Source organism: Patella vulgata, chromosome 1, assembly GCF_932274485.2.
Source record: "Patella vulgata chromosome 1, xgPatVulg1.2, whole genome shotgun sequence".
Lineage (NCBI taxonomy): Eukaryota > Metazoa > Mollusca > Gastropoda > Patellidae > Patella > Patella vulgata.
Window position 1 is genome coordinate 10,828,413 of NC_065879.2, and position 26,179 is coordinate 10,854,591.

Consider the following 26,179-nt stretch of genomic DNA (forward strand, 5'->3'; position numbering starts at 1 on the left):
GGTAGTGTGCTATGAGGGAAGTGGTACTATCGCCTACTCTTATATCGAATTCCAACTGCCAGGGTTTTTTTTTACGTGCATTCCAATATATACACGGAACCTCGGTTTTTCGTCTCATCCGAAGGACTAGACAGCTGTCCTTGTCAGGCCCTCCGTCCTGCATCACTGACAAGGGGGAACCACGCCGGAAAATCTGGATGAACTTTCTCGGCCAATGCAGGGATCGAACACCCGACCTCCAGGCTAGCGAGCTAGCGCCTTACCCACTTAGCCACTGTGATCCCCCTGTCTTGGTAAAATTCTCCCCAGACATTACAATTACCAATTAATTTATGTGGTAAAGTTTCTACTACCGGTAGATTTTAAGCCCTATTCCATTTTGAACTTCAGGGATGTTTATAAAATATTTACTGTTGTAGAAAATACCAGAAATCAAGATGGCAACTGGTAAAGGGAGAAAATGGTGTCAAAGAAGAGCCTCCTGCATAGAATTTGGAGGTAATATAAAAATTATATTTAATGAGAGAGAGAGAGAAATGTGGCTTAACGCCCACTCGACACAAACTAAGTAATTTCGGGACTAACATATGGTTTAATTTTATTTCGATAATTTGCTTGAAATGAAATGGGGTTTAAACGATAATTTGCGTGCGCGTATGGGTCTTTAGCAGGGGGAGGAAACCAGAGGATCCAGAGATAACCCACGAGGTTGGACAGGCAACCCTACGCAGAGATAGAGAGAGAAATGGGGTTTAACATCCACGACACACTCTAGATTATTTTGTGACTAACATATGGTTCATTTTTATTTTCATATTTTGTGTATGGGTCTTTAGCAGTGGGAGGAAACCCTGGGACCCAGAGAAAACCCACTAGGTTGGAAAGGCGACACTACGCCTTGTCGAGCACAACAGGGGAATCAATTACATACCTTATGATACAACGCGCACACTAGAAAGGATACATAAGGCTCTGAGTTCACAAAGCATTCTCAGACTTAGGTTAAGAATTTTCTCAACTTTCAATCACTGTTTATGACAAATATCTTTAACTCAGAAACACAAAACTTTGCACATAGTTTCTTATTGATATATTTTACACATTAAAACAACAAAAGTTTTATAAATAGCTATATTTTAGTTAAAATAAGCCAAACAATTTTGAGTAAATTTTTAACTTAAGTTTGAGAATGCTTTGTGAACTAGGGGCCTGTAAAAAATATATTTAGCTGAACCTGACAAACTGTCAATCACTAATGAACTAGTTGCTGACATTTATTACTTTGTGCTAGTTGTGTGCTGGACAAAATGACAGACAACTGGGGGTATTGTGCCCAACAAGTTCCGTCTGACAAGTTCTGCCTGACATTGTCTGTTATAAATGCCCTACTTTCTACAGAACATGTCCTTAAAAGTGATAAATAATTGTATACCACAACTCTATTTATCATTTATCACAATTATTATGATGGCGCTAATTTTCGCTTTCAAGTGATAACCTAATAAAATGATTATCACAGATATTGGAGATCAATAATATTCTAAAAATATATATCAATTAAATCGACCAATAAATGACAAGATCTGGATGTTTGTCCACTATGGTATTTTAATCCAGTCTATTGTTTCGTGAAAGATCAATCTTAAACAATACACAAGGACTGGATCAAAAAGACTATATAAATGAAAGTGTCTGGGGTGATAAAAGCTACTCATTGAAAAGACAGCTTCAAAGAAGAATTGAAAATAAAATATTGGCATGGGGCCAATAAAATTGATTTAATGTGTGGTTTTTAGTAGTGGTGTGTATAAGCTTGTATGTCTTGTTCTATATGGTCAGTCGGTCACATCAATACCTTTAAATCCAATAAACTAGTGTTAGTTTAGGGATTGTCGATCAGTGGACAAGGATATCCATATTGGTCACAGAATCTTTTTGTAAGTTTTAAGCCTTTAATATTTTTCTATTCTATGACATTGTGTTTAGTTTGCAAGTTCTTACATGTACAGATAATAACAACATCAATATTAATGATTAACACACTTATATGGATATACTACTTCTGAATTTTATTAACTTGCTACGTTTCAATACATATACAGGTATCGTTATGCTGCAAATATCAAGTTATTGTCTTGATAACGATACCCGTATATGTATAGAAATGTAGCATGTTAATAAAATTCAGAAGTAATATATCCATACCTGTATATGTATTGAAACATACCATGTTAATCAAATTCAGAAGTAGTATATCTTGATATTTGTTTGCTAACGATACCTGTATATTTATTGAAACGTAGTATGTTAATAAAATTCAGAAGTAGTATATCCATATAAGTATGTTAATTTTAGTATAATCTATTTCTATGTCTTATAAGGAACAATATCTATGTTTTACACAGCCGAATTAATAACATTAAGAAAATTGTTTCGATGGCATTTAGTAACCCTAACCCTAAGATACAGGTCACAAGTCTATGGAATACAATTACTGTTTATTAATAAGCGATATTACAAATAGTCTTCTCTAGTCTTTATCGCTCATTAAACATACATTATTCCAGAGCTAAACCTGTCTTTTACATGCCTTTCTTTAGGCCAGAAATGTTATATAAATTATTAATTAGACATTAATTAACTTATCTAGACCATAATCACCTCTTGATGGCATCTTCTGTGTCAGATTTTCACTGGATTTGAATCTGATCTGCTGCTCAAAGCTCATTGATGATTAAATCCAAACTGGATAACCGAGACTACATGTATGTTTTTTTTATCCTACCGACTTTAGTAATGATGATCGAGGCTATTACATTTACATTATCTAGTGTTTAATTATCATAGTGAGAACTGCAAGCTCTTTATCTAATCTTCGATAAGGTTGGCCAGACGAACCTACCCCTACTCCTTGTCACACATACAACCGGGATATCGAAAACCACGCCAGTTGACTCAATGACAGACCTTACGATACAGTGCACCATCCATTGCAGATCACTTTTCTGACTTCAATTGTCGTACAAATTATTATTCATGCATTTAAGCATGACAAACCTCATCTTCAATAGAAGGCTTGATCTCCCTTTAACTAATTTCGATTGGGTACTCACCCAGCTTGACAGACGATCGCCGAGAATACCAAGTCTCGCGCTTTTCAGCTAAAATGTCTACCTGTGATAATCGAGTTGCAAGGTTCTTCAGTGTCAAGGTTGCTATGTTTAGTTTGAGTGTGTGTCACAACCTCTGATTGGATGCTACTGTTCACATGTCTGCAGTAAAGGGAGATATCATAGGCTATATATAAGTTTGGAAATTGCAAAGCAGTGCAGCAACATCTAGATGTTGTAGAACTCGCAGTTGTTGCTTCAGGAACATGGACAAGCCCGTAATCAACTCTCTATACCTTCGAATTTCCAAGATATTAAGTCAATCAGACAATGTGTGACATATCTTCATTAACCGTTTGCTTATTATTGTAGCAATGGTACTTGACAATCTAGACTATTTACGCTATTTCTTGTTAAAACATACACAATCTGATTAAAATACAGATCTATATTTCGTTTCGTTTTTTTATACTTTCGATGGCCTACACTACATGAAGATCTGACAAGTTATAGCGATAGGTCACGTCAGGGGTCAAAAGACCGACTTAAAAAGGAAACGAAATAGGATCTGTGTTTTAACCAGATTGAAACATACATAACTTTGGTTAGAATAAAGTAATTTTTTCTGAAATTTTCAATATATTAATTTTTCATTATCAATTTTTAAAGAGAGAGAGAGGAAAATGCTGTTCAATGTCTCGTCGCCCACTTGACACAAATTAGGTCATTTTGGGACTAACAAATAGTTCAATTATATTTCAATAATTGCGCATAGGGCTCAATGACAGACCTGATGATCTAACGCGCATGTGTTAAACTCTTCAGACAATGACTCCACCCCCCCCCCCATTATCGATTTTTAAACTTTTTTTTAAAAAGAATGACCAAATCAACCTAATGCATCTTTAATTTTCATAAAATAAACTGTATATTACAGAGAGAGAGAGAGAAATGGGGTTTAACGTCCACCCAACACAAACTAGGTTCAATTTTATTTCAAAAATTCGCTTGCGTCTTAAGCAGTGGGAGGAAACCGGTGGACCCAGAGAAAACCCAAGAGGTTGGACAGGTGACCCTACTCCTCGTCACGTACAATGGGGGAATCAAAGCCCCACCAGTTGACTCAATGACAGACCTTATGATACAGCGCGCACATGCAAACCATTCGGCCATCCAACTCCCCTCTGACATATTACAGATCTCTAATCTATATCATCAATATTTAACATGTTTATATCATAAATCATTCGATACGATCAAAACCACCATGTTGATCAAATCCTTTCATTTTCATAAATAACGAATGTTAATGTGACGCTCAGTAAATAGACGACATATACATATATAGGTCAAGGTCACAATATATTGTCTCTTTTTACTGATCGTCATATTATTAGAATTTGTTATTTATTAAAATCAAATATCGACAATAAGTTGGCGACTCTCCATTACAATAACAGCCCTTAAAGAGTACAATAAACTGATAGAATCAATAGAGCCGAGCCCTTCTATATTAGTTTTACATGTACTGTATATTACAATAGTCAATAATACAAACGTCAGCTATATTCAATAGTCAACATGGCTAACTCTAAAAACACCTAACTAAGCTTAACTACGGTAGTCTGTCAATTTAGAGAGAAATGGGGTTTAATGTATAATTGACACAAACTAGGTCATTTCCAGACTAATATGTTTTTCAATTTTATTTCAATAAATCGCTTGAGTGTAGGGGTCTTGAACAGTGGGAAGAAACCAGAGGACCCGGAGAAACCCACGAGGTTTGACATGTGAGCCTTCTCCTTGTTACGTACAAGCAGAGAATCGAAACCACTCCAGTTGACTCAATGACAGACCTTACAATCTCACGCGTTATTTATACCAACCCTCCTTATCAATTTAGAAGAACGAAATGAATGAACAAAATCGGGCTGTTTAATGTCTTATTTTTCTTGTGACACTGTCATGGGGTTCAAAATTGTACTTTTTGGAGACATTGTAAATGACATGAGTAGTCTCTGAGTGTGAATACTAGAGCTATATATTACGATGATTATTATGAATGACTGTGCTAGGAGGGAAATTTTGCCAGGACAGATGTACATGTGCATTTCGTTGCATATCCTGCGCCTGACTGACATGGGGAAACCAAACTAGAAAATCCTTAGGAACTCTCTTGGGTGACATCAGAATCAACCCAAGGACCTTCTTGTAAGTGAGCCAGTGCCTTATTCACGAAGCCACCACAACTACCCTAGAAACAAGATAAGGGCTATGAGGCAAATTTTAATAACTTTTGATATCTCAAAAAGAAGGTTTATGGGATCTGCCATGATGATGCTTAATTATCAAGAATTTCTGCCATTTTGACGTCAAATTGATTTATTGTAAATGTCAAGACTCAAATCTCCTGAAACTATTGTCATATACGAGTGGTTTATATGAATGTATTAGATATATATATATGAAATGGTCATTATATACATGTACTGAGATGAACTGGTTGACTTCAATATAATCCATTATCTTGATCATATCCAACAGTTCAAATCAGTGTGCATTAATATTTCATGTACATGTACGCATTAACAGGATTACAGCAAACTACAACATGTTTAAATCTCTTATTGAAGATGCATTATATGTAAGATTTAAATAAAGATGAGGCCATTCTCACTATAAAAATCAAATGAAATGGGGTTGAACGTCCTACTGTTCTGCTCCGACTGGACTAATAAGGACAGGCATACGCCATGCAGTGTGCTATGAGGGAAAGTTTGCCCAGGCACTATGGCCTACTCTTATATCGAATTCCAACAGCCAAGGGATATTTTACATGCATGCCAATCTATATACGGGTCCTTGGTTTCTCATCCCATCTTAACGACTAGACAGCTGCACCACTGACAAGGGAAAACCACACCAGAAAATCCCAATGAACTTTCTGGGCCAATGCAGAGATCGAACATGCCACCTCCCAGCTAGCGAGGCAGCGTCTTACCCACTCAGTCACCGTGACTCCCTCGCTATACCAGTTCAAAGATAGATTAAGAAAAAGGAATATAATCAAAACTTCATTCAAATTAATTCATTCTGATTTGCCTTAGAAGATGTAGTCTAGATTGTTTATTATTGTAGCAACTGTACTGGACAAACGAGAATAGTTCATGATCATCCATTTTGTTGTTAAATTATCTTAAAAATCTCACGGACATTCTCCTCTTCCATTTAAAGTTCTGCCATCCGATTTTCTAGAGAGTTGATTATAGGGTTGTTGTGTTAATAAATATCAAAGCAATGGTTTATATAGCATTTGATGCCAAAGTAAAGAAATGAAATGAAATGAAATGGGGTTTAACGTCCTACTGTTCTGCTCCTATACTGGGCTAATGAAGACGGTCAAAGTAAAGACATGCAACAGACAGATTTAGCTCTAATATAATGCATCTTTAAAAGTATACAGGGTACTACATTACAACAGACGTCAAAATATTTAAATCTCCTAATACCAAAGTATACTCTGTGTGTACGTACTTCATTCTACAGTTTCTATTCAAAATCAACTTTATACATGTATTATCTTCAGTATAGGATTATTAATTAATGTTGATGTTGAATTTGTAATCTGTGACAACCTTTTCAACATTCAACATAAAGATTATGGAAAGTAATAAATTGTTTTGTTGAGTTTCTAATCGGCTAAACTTCTTTTCACAAGAAAGTAAGGGGGATTAGTACAAGATAGTGAGGGGTATTATCTCGAGGCAGTGGAGAGAGAGAGAGAGAGAGAGAGAGAGAGAGAGGGAGGCTAACATCCATGCAACACAAACTAGGTCATTTCGAGACTAACATATGGTTCAATGTTTGACAGGCGACCCTACTCCTTGTCACGTACAACAGGGGAATCTAAACCTTGCCAGTTGACTCAATGACAGACCTGATGATAAAGCTTGCACGCGCTAACCATTCAGCCATCCGCTAACCATTCAGCCATCCAAGACGGTGGAGGGTATTATCAATCTATAGACTAACAACAGTAAATAGTATCTTTTAATGTTTGTGGGGAGCGAGAAATGTGGTTTATCAGCCACTTGACGCAGACTAGTTCATTTCGTGACTAACATATGGTTCAATTTACTCCAATATAGTGGCTTAGCAGGACAAACCAGAGGACCCGGAGAAAACCTGACTTCTACGCACACGCTTGGGATCAAACTCACGCCAATTGACTCAATGACAGACCTTATGATCTTAAGCACAATCAGGGCATTTAACCATCTCTCTCTCTCTTTCCTTCCTAATTTTAAGTTTAAAGTGTTAATAATTCTTTCACATTACTGGATGAACAAAAACCAAGTTTTCAAAAAGCTCCATTTCAGGCCATGTGGACATGTTAATCATTATTTGTAACATTATACTGGATGAACAAGAACCAAGGTTTCAAAAGGCCATATTTCCAGTTTTATGTGGTAGTGTTAAATGGTTACACAAACCAGTCAATTGGACACAATATGCATGACAATCATTGTCTTTTATGTTGTATTGTCCCCCTATATATAAGTTGAAAATTACCTATAATTAAAGAGTGATTAACAAACCTATAATTGTCTAACTGTCGGACATTATCCTGCCTGGGATCTGTTACATTTACTTTTTCATTAGGCACTTAAGAAGCTTATAATTCAATCACCTCTTGATTAAGCTTACTCTACAAATAGTACAATAATCCCCTCCCTGCCAGGTGCCTTCAAGGCGAGGTTTAATTAAAGTCCAGACCAAACTAATCCCTTCCCTGCTATATATGTGCATTCAAGGTTTAGTTGGGTTGAGCTTAATTACATCATAAGTCAGACCAGGTGAAACAAGTAAATCCTACTCAAATGTTCTTTATTTAGATTCAAACTTGTGAACACTAGATGGAAACTGTAGATTTAAAAAAAAAAAAAAAATGTGGCTTATTTTGGTTGGAAAATTCAGGTCAGCAGGCCAGACCAAACCAAAATAGGGAATCCTGCTCAAAAGCGCTCAAAGCCCTTTAGATTAAACCTTTTGGGCCGCAGCTGAAAATTTAGAAGTTTTTAAATTTCCTTAAAGTTGCAATTGAAATTTTCAAGTTATATTTTTAAAATGTATTAAAATAAAGCCTTAAAATAGATGGTATCCATAAACAGGTTTACCTTGTTAAGGAATAATTCTATTAATCCTATAATTGCTATTGCTAGCTGAGAAATTGGCAAAAATATCATTTTTAACTTCAAATTCCAACGTTGGAAAATGGCTGCCCCATGTTGTCAATAGCAAAACAGGGGAGGTAATTGTGTTGTTATTTCCTGTGTCATAGACTTTTAAGGGTGGGAAATAATGCCCATGATCGTATAATAGTGAGCAAAAGACATAGAAATAATTATGTTTTGACTTTCTTAGAAAATTTGAAATTCTCGCTTTAATGTAAAAATGTTGTCTTTCCTTTCTGCGAAATTTAACTGGTAATATAAAGGTCCTTAATTTGCTAAACAGAAATCAATCTGTTTAAAATACAGATCTATATTTCGTTTTGTTTTTTTACATTTTTGATGGCCTACACTACATGAAGATCTGACCAGTTGTACTCGAAGGTCGCGTCAGGGGTCGTATGAGCGGCTTTTGACCCTATGAAATCAGATATTGATTAATCAATCAGCGTCAACGTTTCTAGTGGTTTATCCACAGTTCTGTGCAAAGCATGCCAAGAACTTGCCATAACAAACGGTTTCATTGGCTAATTCCTCACATCAACCAGAACGTCTTTTATATAACAACTCTTCCAGATCCTCTTGTAGTAAAGATAACTAAAACTTTGTACTATAAAAAACGAAACGAAATAGGATCTGTGTTTTAATCAGATTGAACAGAAATATATTTCATCTAATAAAGCTCAATCAAAATAAAGGAAATCATGCTTAAAAGCTATTAAGAGAAAGAGAGAAATGGGGGTTTAACGTCCACTTGACACAAAATAGATCATTTCGGGACTAACACATAGTTCAATTTTATTTCTATAATTCACTTGCGCGTAAGGGTCTTTAGCAGTGGGAGGAAACCGGAGGACCCGGAGAAAACCCAAGAAGTTGGACAGGCGACCCTACTCTTTGTCAAGTACAACCAGGGATTCAAAACCACACCAGTTGACTCAATGACAGACCTTATGATACAGCGCGCTCATACTAACCATTCGGCCATCCAACCCCCCTCAAAAGCTATTAAGATTTAAACCTTTGGAAAGCAGATGAAAAATTAAATAGTTTTTTTAAAATTCTGTCTTTGTTATGAAATTTAAATTGTGTACATGTATAAAATTTAAAGGTCCTTCACTTGACAAACAGAAATACAGCTTATTTAATAAAGCTCAATCAAAAAAATAGGAAATCATTCTCAAAAGCTATTTTGATAGCAGATGAAAACTTAAATAGCTTTTTAAAATGTTGGGAAATTTAATTGCGTACACATGCATAATATTTAAAGGTCCTTAATCTGCTGAGCAAACTATAGATTATCTAAAAATTCTCAATGAAAAAGATTATATCATGAAGGAGAGATCATGTCCAAGCTTGTCTGACAGGATAAGTATAGGTAGATATTTATCGGTCTATTTAGGAAAGTCCTCCAGATATCTAGACCTTTAAATGGTTGTCAACAGTATTTAAAAGGTATTTTGTTATGATTTTATAATTATATGTATATAAATATGATATCTTTATAATTATATGATATGGTTGAACATTACCATAATAGATACATCAATCTATATAACTAGCTTAAAGGTACAGTATCTCTTTGTACTAAATTTAGTTCAAAATGAAGTGAGTCACTCTAAATCTAATGTTTTAAAATTAAAAAAAAACAAAGTTAGTTTGAATGAGTTACTCAAGTTATATCTCTATATCGGCTTAATGTAATGTTTTAAAATTTGCCAAAACAAAGTTAGTTTGAAATGAAGTGAGTTACTCAAGTTATATCTCTATATCAGCTAAATCTAAGGTTTTAAAATTTGCAAAAGCAAAATTAGTTTGAAATGAAGTGAGTTACTCGAGTTATATCTCTATATCAGCTTAATCTAATGTTTTAAAATTTGCAAAAACAAAGTTAGTTTGAAATGAAGTGAGTTACTTGAGTTATAACTCTATATCAGCTTAATCTAAGGTTTTAAAATCTTTTAAAAACAAATCAACACATCAAACTGAAATTTTTCCTCTTCTTCCGGAACTGCATTATAATTGAGCAGTGACCGAATATAATTTTTTAAATCAAATTTTAGCCGCAAAATGAACCAAGTATTGTATTCTATTTGCTCTTCTCCTACATGATCTACTCTTCTACAACAACTAACCTAATGAAAACAGTTACATGTTACTGTTCCTTTAAGTCACCTTTGTAGACTTGTAATGATCGATACACAAGTGATTTAAGGTATTATTCACCATAACATAAAATACTGTATTGTAATCAAACTATTTGGCAATCATATACAAGTATACAATGTTAGGGACATAAGGACAAGGTAAGTAGATATAGATAACTGGTATTGTTATTAGTGGTTAGAACATGGAATGTAGAATTTACTACTTGACGTATGGCATATAGTATACAATGTTATAGGGACACAATGACATGGTAAATAGATATAACTGGTATTGTTATTAGTGGTCACAATATCAAATGTAAATTTTACTAGATGCATGATGTATGGAATGTAGTATATACAATGTTATAGGGAGACAAGGACATGGTTAGTAATTATATATACATAGCTGGTATTGCTATTAGTGGTAACATTAAAGACTGAGTTTACTATTCCATTAATCTACCAGTCTTTATTGCAATATTGTATTACATGCTTTTAATCAATTTTTGGAATGTTTTTGTTGGAATAAGTTATTATTATTATTATTATTGTTCGATTTATATAGCGCTTCATTACACATGAGTGTTTCTAAGCGCATTCACAACAAAACAGTTCAAAAACATTTTTGAAATAAGTAGGTTTTTAAGTTAGTCTTAAAGCTCTGGATGGAAGAGGACTCTCTAAGAGTTTTTGGAAGATCATTCCACATTTTTGCTGCTTTGACGGAGAAAGCATATTCACCAGAACGCTTATTATATTTGGGGATCCTCAATATGCTACGATCACTTGAAGAACGAAGGTTGGATCGCTGGGGAGTATAGAAATCAAAGAGTTCTTTTAAATAACTAGGTGCGGTGTCAGAATAAATTGATTTAAACACATTCACAAGAGCTTTAAATTGAACCCTCGCTCGAACTGGAAGCCAATGGAGTTTCTGTAACTTAGCTGATATATGATCAAATTTTCGTGTTTTAGTTATAAGACGTGCAGCATTGTTTTGCGCTATTTGTAGTCTGTTTAAAGCTGTTTCTGGTGCTCCTAATAGAAGAGAATTTGCATAATCCATGTGCGATGTTACTAAAGCTCTAACAACACTCTGGCAAGCATCAGTATTAAGATTAGAGCGTATTCTCGAAATAGCTCTCATTTGATATGTCATTATTTCAATATCCTAAGTCATTATTTGAAGGCCATGCAAATATTTGATTATATGCTAATTATCAATTTTTACATTGTCAGATTTCTAGAAATTGAGAATCTTTCAAATGACCACAGAAAATTAGTTGATTTCATTCATATTTCCTATTATAGAAAAAAACCAAAACGGATTAATTTGTATTAGTTGTAACTGACATTAAATTATTACGACTATCACATTTTGCAAGAGACTGACAGAAAAAAACAAACCAGCGGCTGCCAGGCAGGATACGCCACACATTTTCGAGAGATGGATAGAAAACAAGCTAAAACGAAAGTGATTTTTCCTACAATCAAGGGCCATAATTCAGGAAATTACAATTCGATATGCGCAAATATCGAAAGGAACCAAGATCTTTGAGTTATAAACTTACATTTCAAGTTTCAACAAAAACGGATAAAAATTGTGACCTCTATAGGGTCCACAACCTTGATATACCATATTTTTACGCTATTTGAGAACGAAGGGCGGCCATTTTATGTCAGTTTTTGGCCGATTTTCACGAAATTCGAACTCAGTCGTCCTTAGGGTGTAACGGTGATATAATAATATGATTTTTTAAATCAGATAATAATTATGACCTCAATAGCATCCACAAGCTAAAAACGTGATATTTTGTACAATCAGGGGCCATAATTAAGGAAGTTACGATCCCATATGCGCGAATATCGAAAGGAACCGAGATCTTTGGGTTATAAACTTACATTTCAAGTTTCAACAAAATCGGATAAAAATTGTGACCTCTATAGGGTCCACAACCTTGATATACCATATTTTTACGCTATTTGAGAACGAAGGGCGGCCATTTTGTCTGTCAGTTTTGGGCCGATTTTCACGAAATTCGAACTCAGCCGTCCTTAGGGTGTAACAAGGATATATTAACACGGTTTTTTAAATCGGATAAAAATTATGACCTCTATAAGGTCCGTAAGCCAAAAAACGCGTTTTTGCGTACAATCAGGGGCCATAATTCATGAAGTTATGTTCCGATATGCGCGAATATCGAAAGGAACCAAGATCTTTGTGTTATAAACTTACATTTCAAGTTTCAACAAAAGTGGATAAAAATTGTAGCCTCTATAGGGTCCACAACCTTGATATACCATATTTTTACGCTATTTGAGAACGAACGGTGGCCATTTTGTCTGTCAGTTTTGGGCCGATTTTCACGAAATTTGAACTCAGCCGTCCTTAGGGTGTAACGGTGATATATTAACACGTTTTGTTAAATCGGATAAAAATTATGACCTCTATAGGGTCCACAAGCAAAAAAACGCGTTTTTGCGTACAATCAGGGGCCATAATTCATGAAGTTACGGTCTGATATGCGCAAATATCGAAAGGAATCAAGATCTTTGTGTTATAAACTTATATTTCAAGTTTCAACAAAATCGGATAAATATTGTGACCTCTATAGGGTCCACAACCTTGATATACCATATTTTTACGCTATTTGAGAACGAATGGCGGCCATTTTGTCGGTCAGTTTTGGGCCGATTTTCACGAAATTCGAACTCAACCGTCCTTAGGGTTTAACGATGATATAATAATACGTTTTTTTAAATCGGATAAAAATTATGACCTCTATAGGGTCCACAAGCCACAATCAGGACAGGGTTGACGACAATATACGTCCACATGAAAATGTGGGTGTATAAAAAGCGATTTTTCATACAAACAGGGGCCACAATCCAGAAAGTTAGAGTCTGATATGTGCAAGTATTGACAGGAACCCAGACCTTTGGGATATAACCATATATTTTAAGCTTCATTAAAATCAGATAAAATTTGTGACCTCTTAAGAGTCCCCAACCTTGGTACATGATATGTATTAAGATACTTTTACAATATTTGCTTAAGGGGAGCGGCCATTTGGTCAGATTTTCACTAAATTAAAACTCAACCATCATTAGGGTGCAACGGTGATATATATTTAAACGTTTTTAAAATAGGATAAAAATTGTGACCTCTGGACTCCACAAGGTAAAAAAAACATAATTTTTGTACAATCTGGGGACATAATCTATGAAGCTCTAGTTCGATGTGTGCAAATATTGAAAGGAACCAAGTTGTTTTGGTTGTAAACATCCATTTTAAATTTCATCAAAATCGGATAAAAATAGTGACCTCTAGAGTGTTCACAAGCTAAAAATGTCATCTGTCGTACAATCTGGGGCCATAATCCAGGAAGTTACCTATATTTCAAGTTTCGTCAAAATCGGATAAAAATTGTGACTTGTAGAATGTTCACAAACAAAATGTGAACAGAAAGATGGACAACAAAATAAATCCACATGAAGATGTGGGCGTAGAAAAAATAAATCATCTAAATGCAAATTTTAGAATACTGATACGAGGAGTAATGGTTGTTAATTATTCCAATGTTAAAGTTATCAGTTACATGTGTATTTGTTCTAAAAGGTTTTTATGGTCTTGTATTATTATTATGATAACTATTAGCACTTCATTGAGTTACATTTAATAATTGGATGGTAACACAAAAACTATATATAGAATAATAATTATTGGTTTATAAACACGCAATGATTCAACGATGATACTTTTGTCTTTATCACACAAATATTGGTTGGCATGATGGAGGCGAAAGTAACGTTGTCAAAACATAACACGCAAAACTAACATTCGACAGGTAGATAATCTCCTACCTTGGATTCAATCCACAACTTATTTATGTTGTCTGTAGAGGCATGAAATGAAATGAAATGGGGTTTAATGTCCTACTGTTCTGCTCCAAACTGGGCTAATAAAGACGGGCATACGCCATACAGTGTACTATAAGGGAAATTTCGCCTGGAAAGTAGTACTACGGCCTACTCTTATATCGATTTTCAACTGTCAAGGGATCTTTTACGTGCGCACCAATGTATACATGGGACCTCGGTTTTTCGTCCCATCTAAATGCCTAGACAGCTGTCCTTGTCAGGCCCTCCATCCTGCATCACTGACAAGGGGGAACCACGCTGGAAAATGTGGATGAACTTTCTAGACCAGTGCAGGTATTCAACACCCGACCTCCAGGCTAGAGAGCCAGTATGTTACCCACTGTGCAGGGTATGCAGAAGATTGCAAAATTTTCAGTTTATTATATCTTAGCAAATACTGAATGGGACAAAACCATATTTTGACTGATATTCATTTTTGAGATTCAGCTTTTCGCACTATTATAGTTTGAAAGGGTATTAATATTACTCAACAGACAATAAGTGGCTTAAAACTTTTGACACCTTTAGATCTAGTTTTATTATCCAGTTAATGTTCTGTATAGTTAACATTGCTTGGTTTTATTCATTAAACAAGAAAGAGGAGAGAGAGAGAGAGAGAGAGAGAGAGAGAGAGAGAGAAATGGGGTTTAACCTCCACTCGACACAAACCAGGTCATTTCGGGACTAACACATGGTTCAACTTTATTTCAATAATTCGCTTGCGCGTAGAGGTCTTTAGCAGTGGGAGGAAACCGGAGGACCCAGAGAAAACCCACGAGGTTGGACAGGCGACCCTACTCCTTGTCACGTAGCCTACAACCAGGGAATCGAAACCACGCCAGTTGACTCAATGACAGACCGTATGATACAGCGTGCGCGTGCTAACCATTCGGCCATTCAACCACCCTTATTCATTAGGCACAGAGAGAACTATCTCCTCTACTTTGAGAATAGATCCCTGCCCTGAATGGCCGCCATATCTAAAATTTGGAATACTCTTTTGTAATGCGGTTCTACCTGTCCATTTTACGTCTGGGGCCAGTTTCACAAAATTTTAACTAAGATAAAATTCAAATTTTAATAATTTGATTGGATAATATTAGATTGATTTTAGTGCTTAGCCAATCAAAATTGAAGTATCTACTAAAATTTGGATTTTTTCTTTAGTTAAGACTAAATAAACCCATTCAATTTCACTAAATGGATGTGGAATAAATACTTCTCAAAATTCTCCAAATTCAAATCGTCGATTTAGGACTTAAAATGTCAGTCAACTAACTTAGTGTCTGTTCTCAAGCGAAGCCATTTGTAGACAGACAACATAAGTTTAGTACTGGTTTTAAAATGAAATTGAAAAATTAATCATGTCCTTCAAATAACTGGTTTTGTAACTCTGATTTTAATATTTTGTTCTTCTTTTTTTCTAGCTGCAGGCAAGATGGAAGGACATAACGAAGTAATACCAAGAAAATTCCTCTGTTGTAAATTATGTGATGAAGAATTCCGACAACCAAAATATCTACCTTGTCTTCATTCATTCTGTAAGAACTGTTTGATGGAATATGTTCAGCGAACGTCAACAGATGATGGTTATTTTAATTGTCCTGTGTGTAAAACAGAATCAAATGTGAGACAAAAGGGACTGGAAGACTTACCAGACAATGTCTTTGCCCGTAGACTCTCATGTCCAGTTGTGCCAATGTTAGTTCGGGAGAAGATGTGTCGCAACTGTCAATATAACGACAAGGTTACAGAATCTGTTTCTCACTGCGTCAACTGCGATGATTTTCTGTGTGAGAAGTGCGCTGAGGCTCATCTTGAACAGCAGGAAACAGCCAGTCACAAAATACAACCAGTCAAAGATTACGATTCAAAAGCCAAATCCGATCAATCGAACGGAAACGATATGTCAGATGTTTTATCAAAGTGCTGTGATTTGTACGATCCTTTGGATATCGGCGCTATGTTCTGTGTCGACTGTGATATGGCACTATGTTCGGACTGCCACACTTCCAATCATGTTGATCATCGGTGTGCAGAACTGTCCGCCATAGCTGAAAACTTTGTTATCAAAATCAAGGAACCTCTTGCAGAACTTGCCAACGATTCAAAAATTCTCACCAAAAATCTGCATGAACTTGAAAAATCTGAGAAAATTGTTGCTAAAAATCAACTAGAACTCCAAAAGCTTGTCAAACAGAGAACAAAGGTTTTGTGTAATTTCATTCAGGAATATGAAAATGTGCTAATATCAGAAATTGACAAGCGCCACCTGGATTCCCGAAAGCGAATCAAGAAAAAGAAATCGGAAATCCAAATGCATTTGGCTTCTCTAACGGCCGTGACAGAGCTAACAGAGAAGCTGGTTACATTCGGTTCTGATGAGGAAAAGGTTTCCATGAGAAGAAAGATTGGCAGACGGGTTCGAGAGTTATGTGAAGATCCGTTACCCGACGAGGCCTGCTATGAACCGATCTGCCTCCAATTATCAGAACAAAAAATGTCGGTTGAAAAAATTTGTGATATGTTTGGCGAACTTACAGATCGTGAAATAACCCCAAGGTTCACCAAGAGACTGGTTAATTCTCAAGTCAGTAGTCTTGATTCTCGAGAATCCAGACCAGGGAGCACCAGTGAATATACTGAAGACAACCTGACTGAAATTACTGAACTTGACGAGGGCTCAGACCTCGACAAAGACAGCGATATGCTCAGTGCCAGTAACCATAGTGATGTCTTTTACTCCATGAAATCTCAGCCGGAAGAGATTCCAACAGTGGAAGAAGTGCCAGACGAAAGTGCTGATAATTCCTTTCACTCCTCGTTCCATGACGACGTCCCTTGCCAAAACCTTGACAATCCAACAAAAGAGATAATGTTGCCGTCCAACATCCAGAAAGAGTGTATAAAGGGTATTGGTGTGAATAGTATCGGAGACATCGTGATCGGGACTGTCTCCCCAGGTAGTCACACCATCCATGTCATGGAGAAACGTGGAATTATTCGAGGTCAATCAACAGTGGAACCAGGATGGAACCTCCACTCGGTGGCTTCCGATGGAAAAGTTTCCCTGATGTCAACAAAGGGAGATAATCGTTACAAAATCAAAGTTCTATCAAACGATGGAACTGGTACTCCAATATCTGATGTTCAGTTTGAAACATTTGGCTTGAACTATTTTACGTCAAATTCTCTCGGTCATGTGATAGCCACATCAAACAGGTATGGACAACGTAGCGTAAGTCAAGGCAAGGCCGCAAAGTCTGGTGGAAACGTTGCTATGTATAATACTGATGGTGTCATGATCAAACGCATAACCAACGACGATTTTCAAGACTTGGATCTTTATCTCCTAGAGAAACCCTGTTGCACGTGCGTGGACAAAGACAATAACTTTTTCGTGACAGATCCTGGAAGCCATGTTGTTTGTGGATTTACGTCAGATGGAAAACTTCTATTTGAATACGGCAACACAGACACAGAGGAAGAATTTTACGTGGGACCAGACGCTGTATGTACGGATAAAGATGGCAACGTTATTGTTACTGATAAACGAGAGGGACGACTCGACGTACTCAATCATGAGGGACAACTTCTAAAATGTCTATTTACCACGGACAATATTAAATTTGCGTCGACCACCCCGGATAAACTATTAATGGTGGCTACGTGTGAAGGGTCTATCAAATTTTATGACTATTTATAATTTGAACAGATAGTTGTTCTTCACAGCCTCAACTCTACAACATAAGCCATAACTCAATAACATAACACAGTTTCTCATATATACTCAACAGAAAGAGATAGAGAGAAATGGAGTTCTACACAAACTAGGTCATTTCGGGACTAACACATGGTTCAATTTTATTTCAATAATTTACTTATGCGTAGGGGTCCTTAGCAGTGGGAGGAAACCGGAGGTCCCGGAGAAAACCAACGCAGGTAACCCTACTCCTTGTTACGTACAACTGAGGAATTGAAACCACGCCAGTTGACTCAATGGCAGACTTTATGATACAGCGCGCACGTGCAAATTGTTCGGCCACCCAACCTCCTATATACTCAACAACATAATTTCACAGTCCTAACTTTACATGTTGGTTAAAAGTAATGTCAGTCAATCGACATGATCCCCAGTCAGCAACCTTGATTTGATTAGATATTAGGAGTAAATTTGTCTGTCATAGCTTACATTATAGCATGCTGACGTGGCTTTGTTTTTTTAATGTGTAATTCATAAATCAATTAGCCTTTCAACTGATAAATGTCAATAACATGCATACACACAATCAGTTAGGTCTGAAAGTGATTTTAATAGGTGATAAAAACATTGAGCAGAAACAACTGAAAACATCTGCCTTTGATATTATTATTTGTAAGGTTTTTTTTTTTATGGTATTTTCTCAAAAGCTTTAGAAAAAAAATAAAAAATAGGCATTTTTTAAAAAAAAAACCCAAGAAACTATTGATCTTTCTTCGAGAATGGAATAAAGATTAGGGTCTTGTCCATTAGAAACAATCAGTGTTTTTTCTCCCGTGTTCTAATTGGTCTTATAAACTGCAACACATGTAACTCTGTCAGAGAGAGAGTGAGAGAGAGAGAGATTACTTCGGGACTAACACATGGTTCAATTTTATTTCAATAATTCGCTTGCGTGTAGGGTTCTTTAGCAGTGGGAGGAAACTGGTGGACCTGGAGAAAACCCACGAGCTTGGAGTACCCTACTCCTTGTCACGTACAAACTCCAATGTTTTCGTTTCATCCAAACAACATATATATACTTAATGTGATTTCATCGAATCTTCTGGGCCACACATTTATTACTGACTGTTCTAATAAAGGAAGCTATAAATAATGAATGAAAAGTCGACAAAAACACATTTATCGAATAAACCATTACAGGAAATGCTTATCATTCAGATCTATCTTTAATTTCCTGAGTTGCTTAGCTCCAGATTAATCATTGACAAGACAATTAGCGAATGTAGTTAATACTTAGGGGAGATAGTTATGGTACATAAACAACAGCCTTTACAAGAACTACTTATCTTGCACTTATTTTATCTGATAATAAAAGAAATTATGCTCCATTAATGTCATATGAGAGAGAGAGAGAGAGAGAGAGAGAGATTAACATCCTCTCCACTAAACTAGGTCATTTTGGAACTAACACATTGTTCAGTTTTATTTCAATAATTTGCTTGTGCATAGGGGTCTTTAGCAGTAGGAGGAAACCGGAGGACCGGGGAATCGAAACCACGGCTGTTGACTCAATGACACATCGTATGATACAGCGCGCATGTGCTAACCATTCGGCCATCCAATCCCCCATATGTCATTAGAAAATACGTTCTCTATGTTATTATGTTATTGTGTGGTCTCATGACTAGCTAAAGTAATTTATTATATAAGAAACGCTATATATGGTTATAATATATATATATATATATATATATAAGCTTCATCAGGTATATATAAATCCGTTAAAACCTCTAACATCCATGTTCTTAACACAGGCATTTATAAAATCACTTTCAAATATAATGGTACTTGACAACCGAGACTCATGCCATCGCTGTTTCTGTTTAGTGTTCACCAATATCTTTAGTATCCAAATTAATTTATTTTTCATTAACCAGACAAATGTTATAACATGCAAAACTATATCCATAGAAGAAGACAAGCCAGAAAAACATTAGCTTTCAACGTAATTAATTGTTGCTCTAATTATCTCGATGCTGAGTGTACCCCAGTAGAACTCACACGCACTTATATGTATAAAATGTCTACACTAAGACAAGTGCTAATTTATAAGTCTGATAATGTGTATGTAGTAAATATCTTTAAGCATTTAGAATTTAACCATACAAACTTTAACAATAATAGTTAATATAATTCTATATCTTATATCCACATTCCAATTGGAAATTCTTTCTTGAAATTGAAATGAAAGCTATTAATAAGATGTAGAGTATATCAGGAATAATTTAAAGATACATTATGTAAGATTTGGGTAAAGAGCTGGCCATTCTTACTATAATAGTTCGAAAATAGATAATGCAAAATGAATTTATTAAAATTTTCATTCAAATTGCTCCATTGTGAGTGAAGATATTAGCCTTTGACTGTTTGACAAGATGTGTGCATTAACCGGACTGTTGTTCAAAGCTTAGCTTCACTTCACCATTTTTAAATTAAATCAAAATATGGCTAGACCGTTCTAATCTACTTAATATCTGAGATATCCGATGACATCAAGAGTTGATTATGGCCTTGATAAGTTAACGCCTAATTAATAATTTAGATAACATTTCAGACCTAAAGAAAGATCTGCAATAGGCAGATTTAGCTCTTGCATAATGTATGTTTTTAAGTGTACATGTGTATGTAGTAGTTAATATTGTGATATTGTTACTGATCTCAATCTATTGACCTGTATCCTTGTCATCGTTTATAATAAATCATTATCTCAATAAACCCCTTTGTTTAATCATTCATTACTCTACAAGTTGTCTTCAATTACTAATTAACTTGGCTTCATTTAGAGAGGATTTGTTCACTGGATTGAGTGGATTCTGTATTGTAGAGATTATGATTGATTGTGTTTGATTGTTAATGTTAATCTCTCGCTCTGGGTATTTGACAATATTCATTCATTATCAGGTTTCTTAATTCTGTTGGGTTTTTTTTCATCATTTATCTTGATCTTGTGAAACCAGAGATCCCCAAGAAAATCCACAAGGTCATGTAAGTTACAAGACAACAGTGATGTTGAAATTGCAATGGTATTTAAGACCAGCCAGCAAGTCCCGCTTTGGTTGTATCTACTAATCTGCCAGTCTTAAAAATTGACCAAAAGAGCTCTGAACATATGTCAACTTCTATTTCTCATCCCGATTTCCGACATGGTTTCCCCTTGTCAGTGATGCAGGACGGAGGGCCTGACAAGGACAGCTGTCTAGTCCTTCGGATGAGACGAAAAATCGAGGTCCCGTGTAAACATTGGAATGCACGTAAAAGATCCCTTGGCAGTTGGAATTCGATATAAGAGTAGGCGATAGTGCCGCTGCCCGGGCAAAATTTCCCTCATAGCACACTATATGGCGTATGCCCGTCTTCATTAGCCCAGTATAGGAGCAGAACAGTAGGACGTTAAACCCCATTTCATTTCATTTCAACTTCTATTTCATAAAATGAACAAAATTTGTCCCAAAACCATTTTCATAAAAAAGGCTACATTTGAGCTGTCCGTGACAGGCAACAGCATTTTATACTCACACCTGAAATCTTAAACCTACAAACGACACAAAATGAAATGGAATGGGGTTTAACATCCTACTTGATGGTACCAACCAGGGGCCTGTTTCACGAAATTTTAACTAAGATAAAATCCAAATTTTAGTCATTTGATTGGATAATATTAGACTGATTTTAGTGCTTAGCCAATCAAAACTGAATTATCTACTAAAATTTGAATTTTAACTTTAGTTAAGATTTCGAGAAACAGGGCCCAGGCTAATGGCAAGCTGATTAAAATATAGATCTATATTTCGTTTCGTTTTTTAATACTTTCGATGGCCTCTACTACATGAAGATCTGACTAATTGTAGTGGGAGGTCATGACATGGGTCATACAAGCTGGTTTTGATCCTATGATGTCACACATTTGATTAACCGATCGGCGTTGATGTTTCTAGTAGGATACCTACAGTTCCGTGCATCGCACGCCAATAACTCGATGCAACAGACTGTTTCATTGGCTTATCCCTCACATCAACTAAAACGCGGTTATGTAACAACTCTTCCAGATCATAGTGTAGTACAGATAAGTAAAACAAAATTTTGAACTATAAAAAATGAAACAAAATAGGATCTGTGTTTTAATCAGATGAAATGAAATGGGGTTTAACGTCCTACTGCTCTGTTCCGATCTGGGCTAATGAAGATGTGCATATGCCATACAGTGCACTATGAGGGAAATTCTGCTCGGGCAGTCGCACTACAGCCTACTCTTATATCGAATTCCAACTGCCATGGGATCTTTTACGTGCACGCCCTCTGTCCTGACAAGGGGAACCACACCAGAAAATCTGGATGAACTTTCTCGGCCTATGCAGGGATCGAACACCCAACATCCAGGCTAGCGAGCCAGCGTTTTACCCACTTAGCCGCCCTGACTCCCGTTTTAAATCAGATTGGGCTAATGGAGACGGCAGTGCGCTGAGGGAAATTTTTTCCTGAAAGCAGTGTTTCCACCTACTCTTTGTCGTTTTTAATGGTGAGGGTTCTTTTACGTGCAATCTAACTTGTACACTGGAATCTTAATTTTTCTTCCCATCAAAACAACTAGTCGCTGTTTCTTGCCAAGCCCTCTATCCTGAACCACTGACAAAGAGGGGGATCATGAGAATTTGGATACTTACCTCAGCAAACTGGGTGGGTCCTAGAGTAGAAGGGTGAAGTTCATCAGGTGCAAATACAGCGTATTTCTCTTCTACTAGTAAATCATTGAGATGTATATCTTCTAATTGTGACGTATCAGTTAAACACAGAGATAATACACGGTTCTGTTAATAGATGAACGAATAAAATGTAGGCGTATAAAAATGTTCAAGATCAGGGGGAGAGAACCCATCCGGACCTTTCCAAAAGATACATTATCCCTGGAACCTGGGAAACCCCTTCCTGCAAAAACCTGGATCCGCCCCTAAATACTCTAACATAAATTATTAATTATATCTTAAAGTTACAACTGCCTTTTCTTTTCATAGCACAGTCACGCTTGAAAATATCTGTATATAAATAGTCATGCTTGAAAATACTTGTAAATAAATAATTCATACTACCATGTTTTGTGTACTTACTTTAACCGCTGTTAGGAACCCAACTAGAGGTTTATTGGTACAGATGGCTAACATACGATCTCGAGATGCCAAACACCAACCCTGCAACAATGTTAAAGTATGTAATTTTAATTTTGAATAAATATGGGTTGCCAGGCAATAAAACATTTACCTACGAGCATAAGGCAACACAAATAAAATAACTTGTTTCTCGGGCACCGCCCGCACGCAAAATTGGTTGCGCGTGCAGTCTATTTATTAGTCTTGATGAAAAAAAATAAATATGTAACGCCCGCCCGCACATCGACAAGCAAGTCGTAAAAAAAATATCCCGCATGTACCTACATCCGCCATACATGTATATCTATTCAAATGTATTAAAACTGATTCAGATGAACATGCTGTCTTTTTTATCCGAACAATGGCGAAGTTTGGCAGATTTGCCTTTTTTATTGATATCGAAAGAACCTCCATTTTGTATCACGTGATATTAATTACCTCCCCTGATAAACTAGAATTTGATTCGTGTTAAAAGTCATTGGCGACAATATTTCAATCATTCGATCGTAATCGGCTCATTATTGCCGGCTTCAGTCGGTCCTTGTTTGGAAAATCCTATTGATAAAATAATGAACCGTAAAACAGGTTAATTAATTATAGCTAAGAATACGATACGATGACGATAGTCGTCATAATGCATACCTTAGAATCTGGGTCATTATTAGCACATTTACGGTAGTTTCGATAATCCGGAAAATAATAATTGGATTACCGATTTGATGGTTTTACTGACCAGTTGTTAGTTAGATTTAAATAGTCATTCAATATAAACACCGGATAGAACACCGAATATCCTGAGAAACACACCGAATATCCCAAGAAACAGTATTTCCGGCAATCTCCAATACCGATGACACGGTGTGACATGCATTGGTTGGAATTCGGTAAATAATTATAAATAAACCGGCGATACTAGATTTAGTTTTAAATACTGTTTACCATGATTATTATTTTTGATACACCTGGTGAAAGAGGCTTAGTTTTTAAAAATATTGTTGTCTTTATGGAGGGCTATTACATAGTCGTATGGAATTTTATTTTAAACCAATTTCAATTATGTGAATTAAATATGGAAAATTATTTTCCTTTCAGTCAGTGTTCAGTCTCAGTGTTTTAGTAGACTTGATTTTGGGTTTATGTTTTAAGTATGTACAATAAAGTTGAATATAACGGAAAGCAAAAACGTAAACAAGTAATGACTTTCTCATTTTAAAAAAAAAAAAAAGAAAGACCGCCCTCCCGCCCCAACAATTTTCAGCAATAGCCAAATTTTATTTTGCACCATCAATGAGTAAAAAAAAAAAAGAAACCGCCCTCCCTCCCTACAGTTTCAGCTGTCAGTTGCCCGAGAAACAAGACATTTATTTTGTGTGGCCTAAATCATCCAAGTAATTAATTAGGATCAAAACATTTTAAAAAGGGTTGGATCAGTCCTGAAGCCCATAATAAAGATACTAGGATTTCGCATCAAAGAGGAATAACTCTAGAAGTTACACCGAAAATTGCTGAAAATCAATAGAATTCTTCCAATTCAATAGGATAGACAACCAATATAAATTTCAAACTAATAAGATTTTGTAGCAACAGGGAATATCATTTTCAGACAGATACATGCATGATTGCATAGTCTTTATTGTGTTAATGAGAAATGTGAATGACAGATGGACAGGGGTGACAGCAATACAGTGTTATTCCTTCCTTAATTATGTCGAACATTATCTCAAATAGAATAGTTTTTCTGGGTTTTTTTTTTTTTGGTTGCATTTAATACTGTACTGGAAATACAGCACACAATTCTATGAAATAAATCACTCTTTATAAGTTACATTTCAACTAGGATTATTCAGTCTTCATCAAGCAACGGGAATCCTAGTCACAATGTTGCTTAGTAATAAACAGTAACTGTATTCCATACAATTGTATACCAGAAATAGGGTTTAATGTCAACTCAACACAAACTAGGTAATTTCGGGACTAACATGGTTCAATTTTATTTCAATAATTCGATGCGCGTCGGGGTCTTTAGCAGTGGGAGTAAACCAGAGAACCCGGAGAAAACCCACGAGATTGGACGGGTGACCCTACTCCTTGTCACGTACTACCAGGGAATCGAAACCAAGCCAGTTGACTCCATGACAGACCTTATGATTCAGCGCGTACATGCTAACCATTCGGCCATCCAACCCCCCCATATACCATGTATAGAATAGTTTCAATGTTTTTTTTTAAAATCCTTAAATGTTGAGGGTTCCTTCATTTCATTTCATAGTAAGGTTTCAATTTTACTTTAAATGTCGCTAAAATACGAGTGAATACATAAACAATTATACCTCTTTAACAGGTTTAATATTTGCTAGTCTGGCCTGGATGGCTTGAGCAGGTAGTCTTCTAAACTTAGTTCTAAAAATACAAAATATTTTGAATTACTCTTCTTTTTTCTCAAAATCAACATGAATAAAATAATGATACAGATTAGCTACACAATACTATCAGGAACATGGTGACCACTGATATCGCATGGAAGGGGTGGTGGTGGGTGGGAGAGGGGAGGTATAATCATAGAAACACTGTAGTATGAAGAAAATAATTAATAATAATCAGAATAATCATCTTACTTCTTTAATTAAGTGTAACGTAAAATAGCATAAGCTTACTTTAATAATCGTATCGTATCTTTCTGAACAGAACATGTATTACCATAATCCACATAATAAACCTGGAAAAAAATTAAAATGGAATACAAATTCAAATTGATCAAATCGCTGTCTATTGGTTACTTTATTCACCCATCATACTGCGCCAATTTCTATTTCTAGGCTATTCTAATACTAGAATCAGACCAGGACACATGAAGTGTATGGAG

The 26,179-nt window shown here is 35.8% G+C and overlaps 2 protein-coding genes across 3 annotated transcripts in view; one reads left to right on the forward strand and one right to left on the reverse strand.

The window, feature by feature from the left end:
• Positions 1-26,179, reverse strand: part of LOC126812126 (tudor domain-containing protein 5) — a 59,208-nt gene that overhangs the window by 21,780 nt on the left and 11,249 nt on the right. Inside the window, exons 10-13 of the mRNA XM_050538385.2 lie at positions 25,971-26,032; positions 25,647-25,716; positions 23,278-23,358; positions 22,837-22,980 (exon numbers count right to left, since the gene is read on the reverse strand). Coding sequence (XP_050394342.2) covers positions 22,837-22,980; positions 23,278-23,358; positions 25,647-25,716; positions 25,971-26,032 — 357 coding nt within the window. The remainder of the gene's footprint in view (positions 1-22,836; positions 22,981-23,277; positions 23,359-25,646; positions 25,717-25,970; positions 26,033-26,179) is intronic.
• LOC126814547 (E3 ubiquitin-protein ligase TRIM56) lies at positions 1,808-20,890 on the forward strand. 2 transcript variants are annotated; one of them, XM_050539789.2, is made up of 2 exons: positions 1,808-1,937; positions 15,840-20,890. In XM_050539789.2, the coding sequence occupies exon 2, from the start codon at positions 15,851-15,853 to the stop codon at positions 18,116-18,118; it is 2,268 nt and encodes a 755-aa protein (XP_050395746.2). In that variant the 5' UTR covers positions 1,808-1,937; positions 15,840-15,850; the 3' UTR covers positions 18,119-20,890. The 2 variants fall into 2 exon arrangements, with proteins under 2 accessions (XP_050395746.2, XP_050395737.2); XM_050539780.2 differs by lacking the exon at positions 1,808-1,937 and adding an exon at positions 10,796-10,875.

Bases quoted from the DNA above. Each gene is read 5' to 3' on its own strand.
- LOC126814547 (XM_050539780.2), top strand. From the start codon at position 10,833: ATGGAATGTAGTATATACAATGTTATAGGGAGACAAGGACATG. The intron at 10,876-15,839 runs GTTAGTAATTAT...CTTTTTTTCTAG, and splicing joins TATAGGGAGACAAGGACATG to CTGCAGGCAAGATGGAAGGA.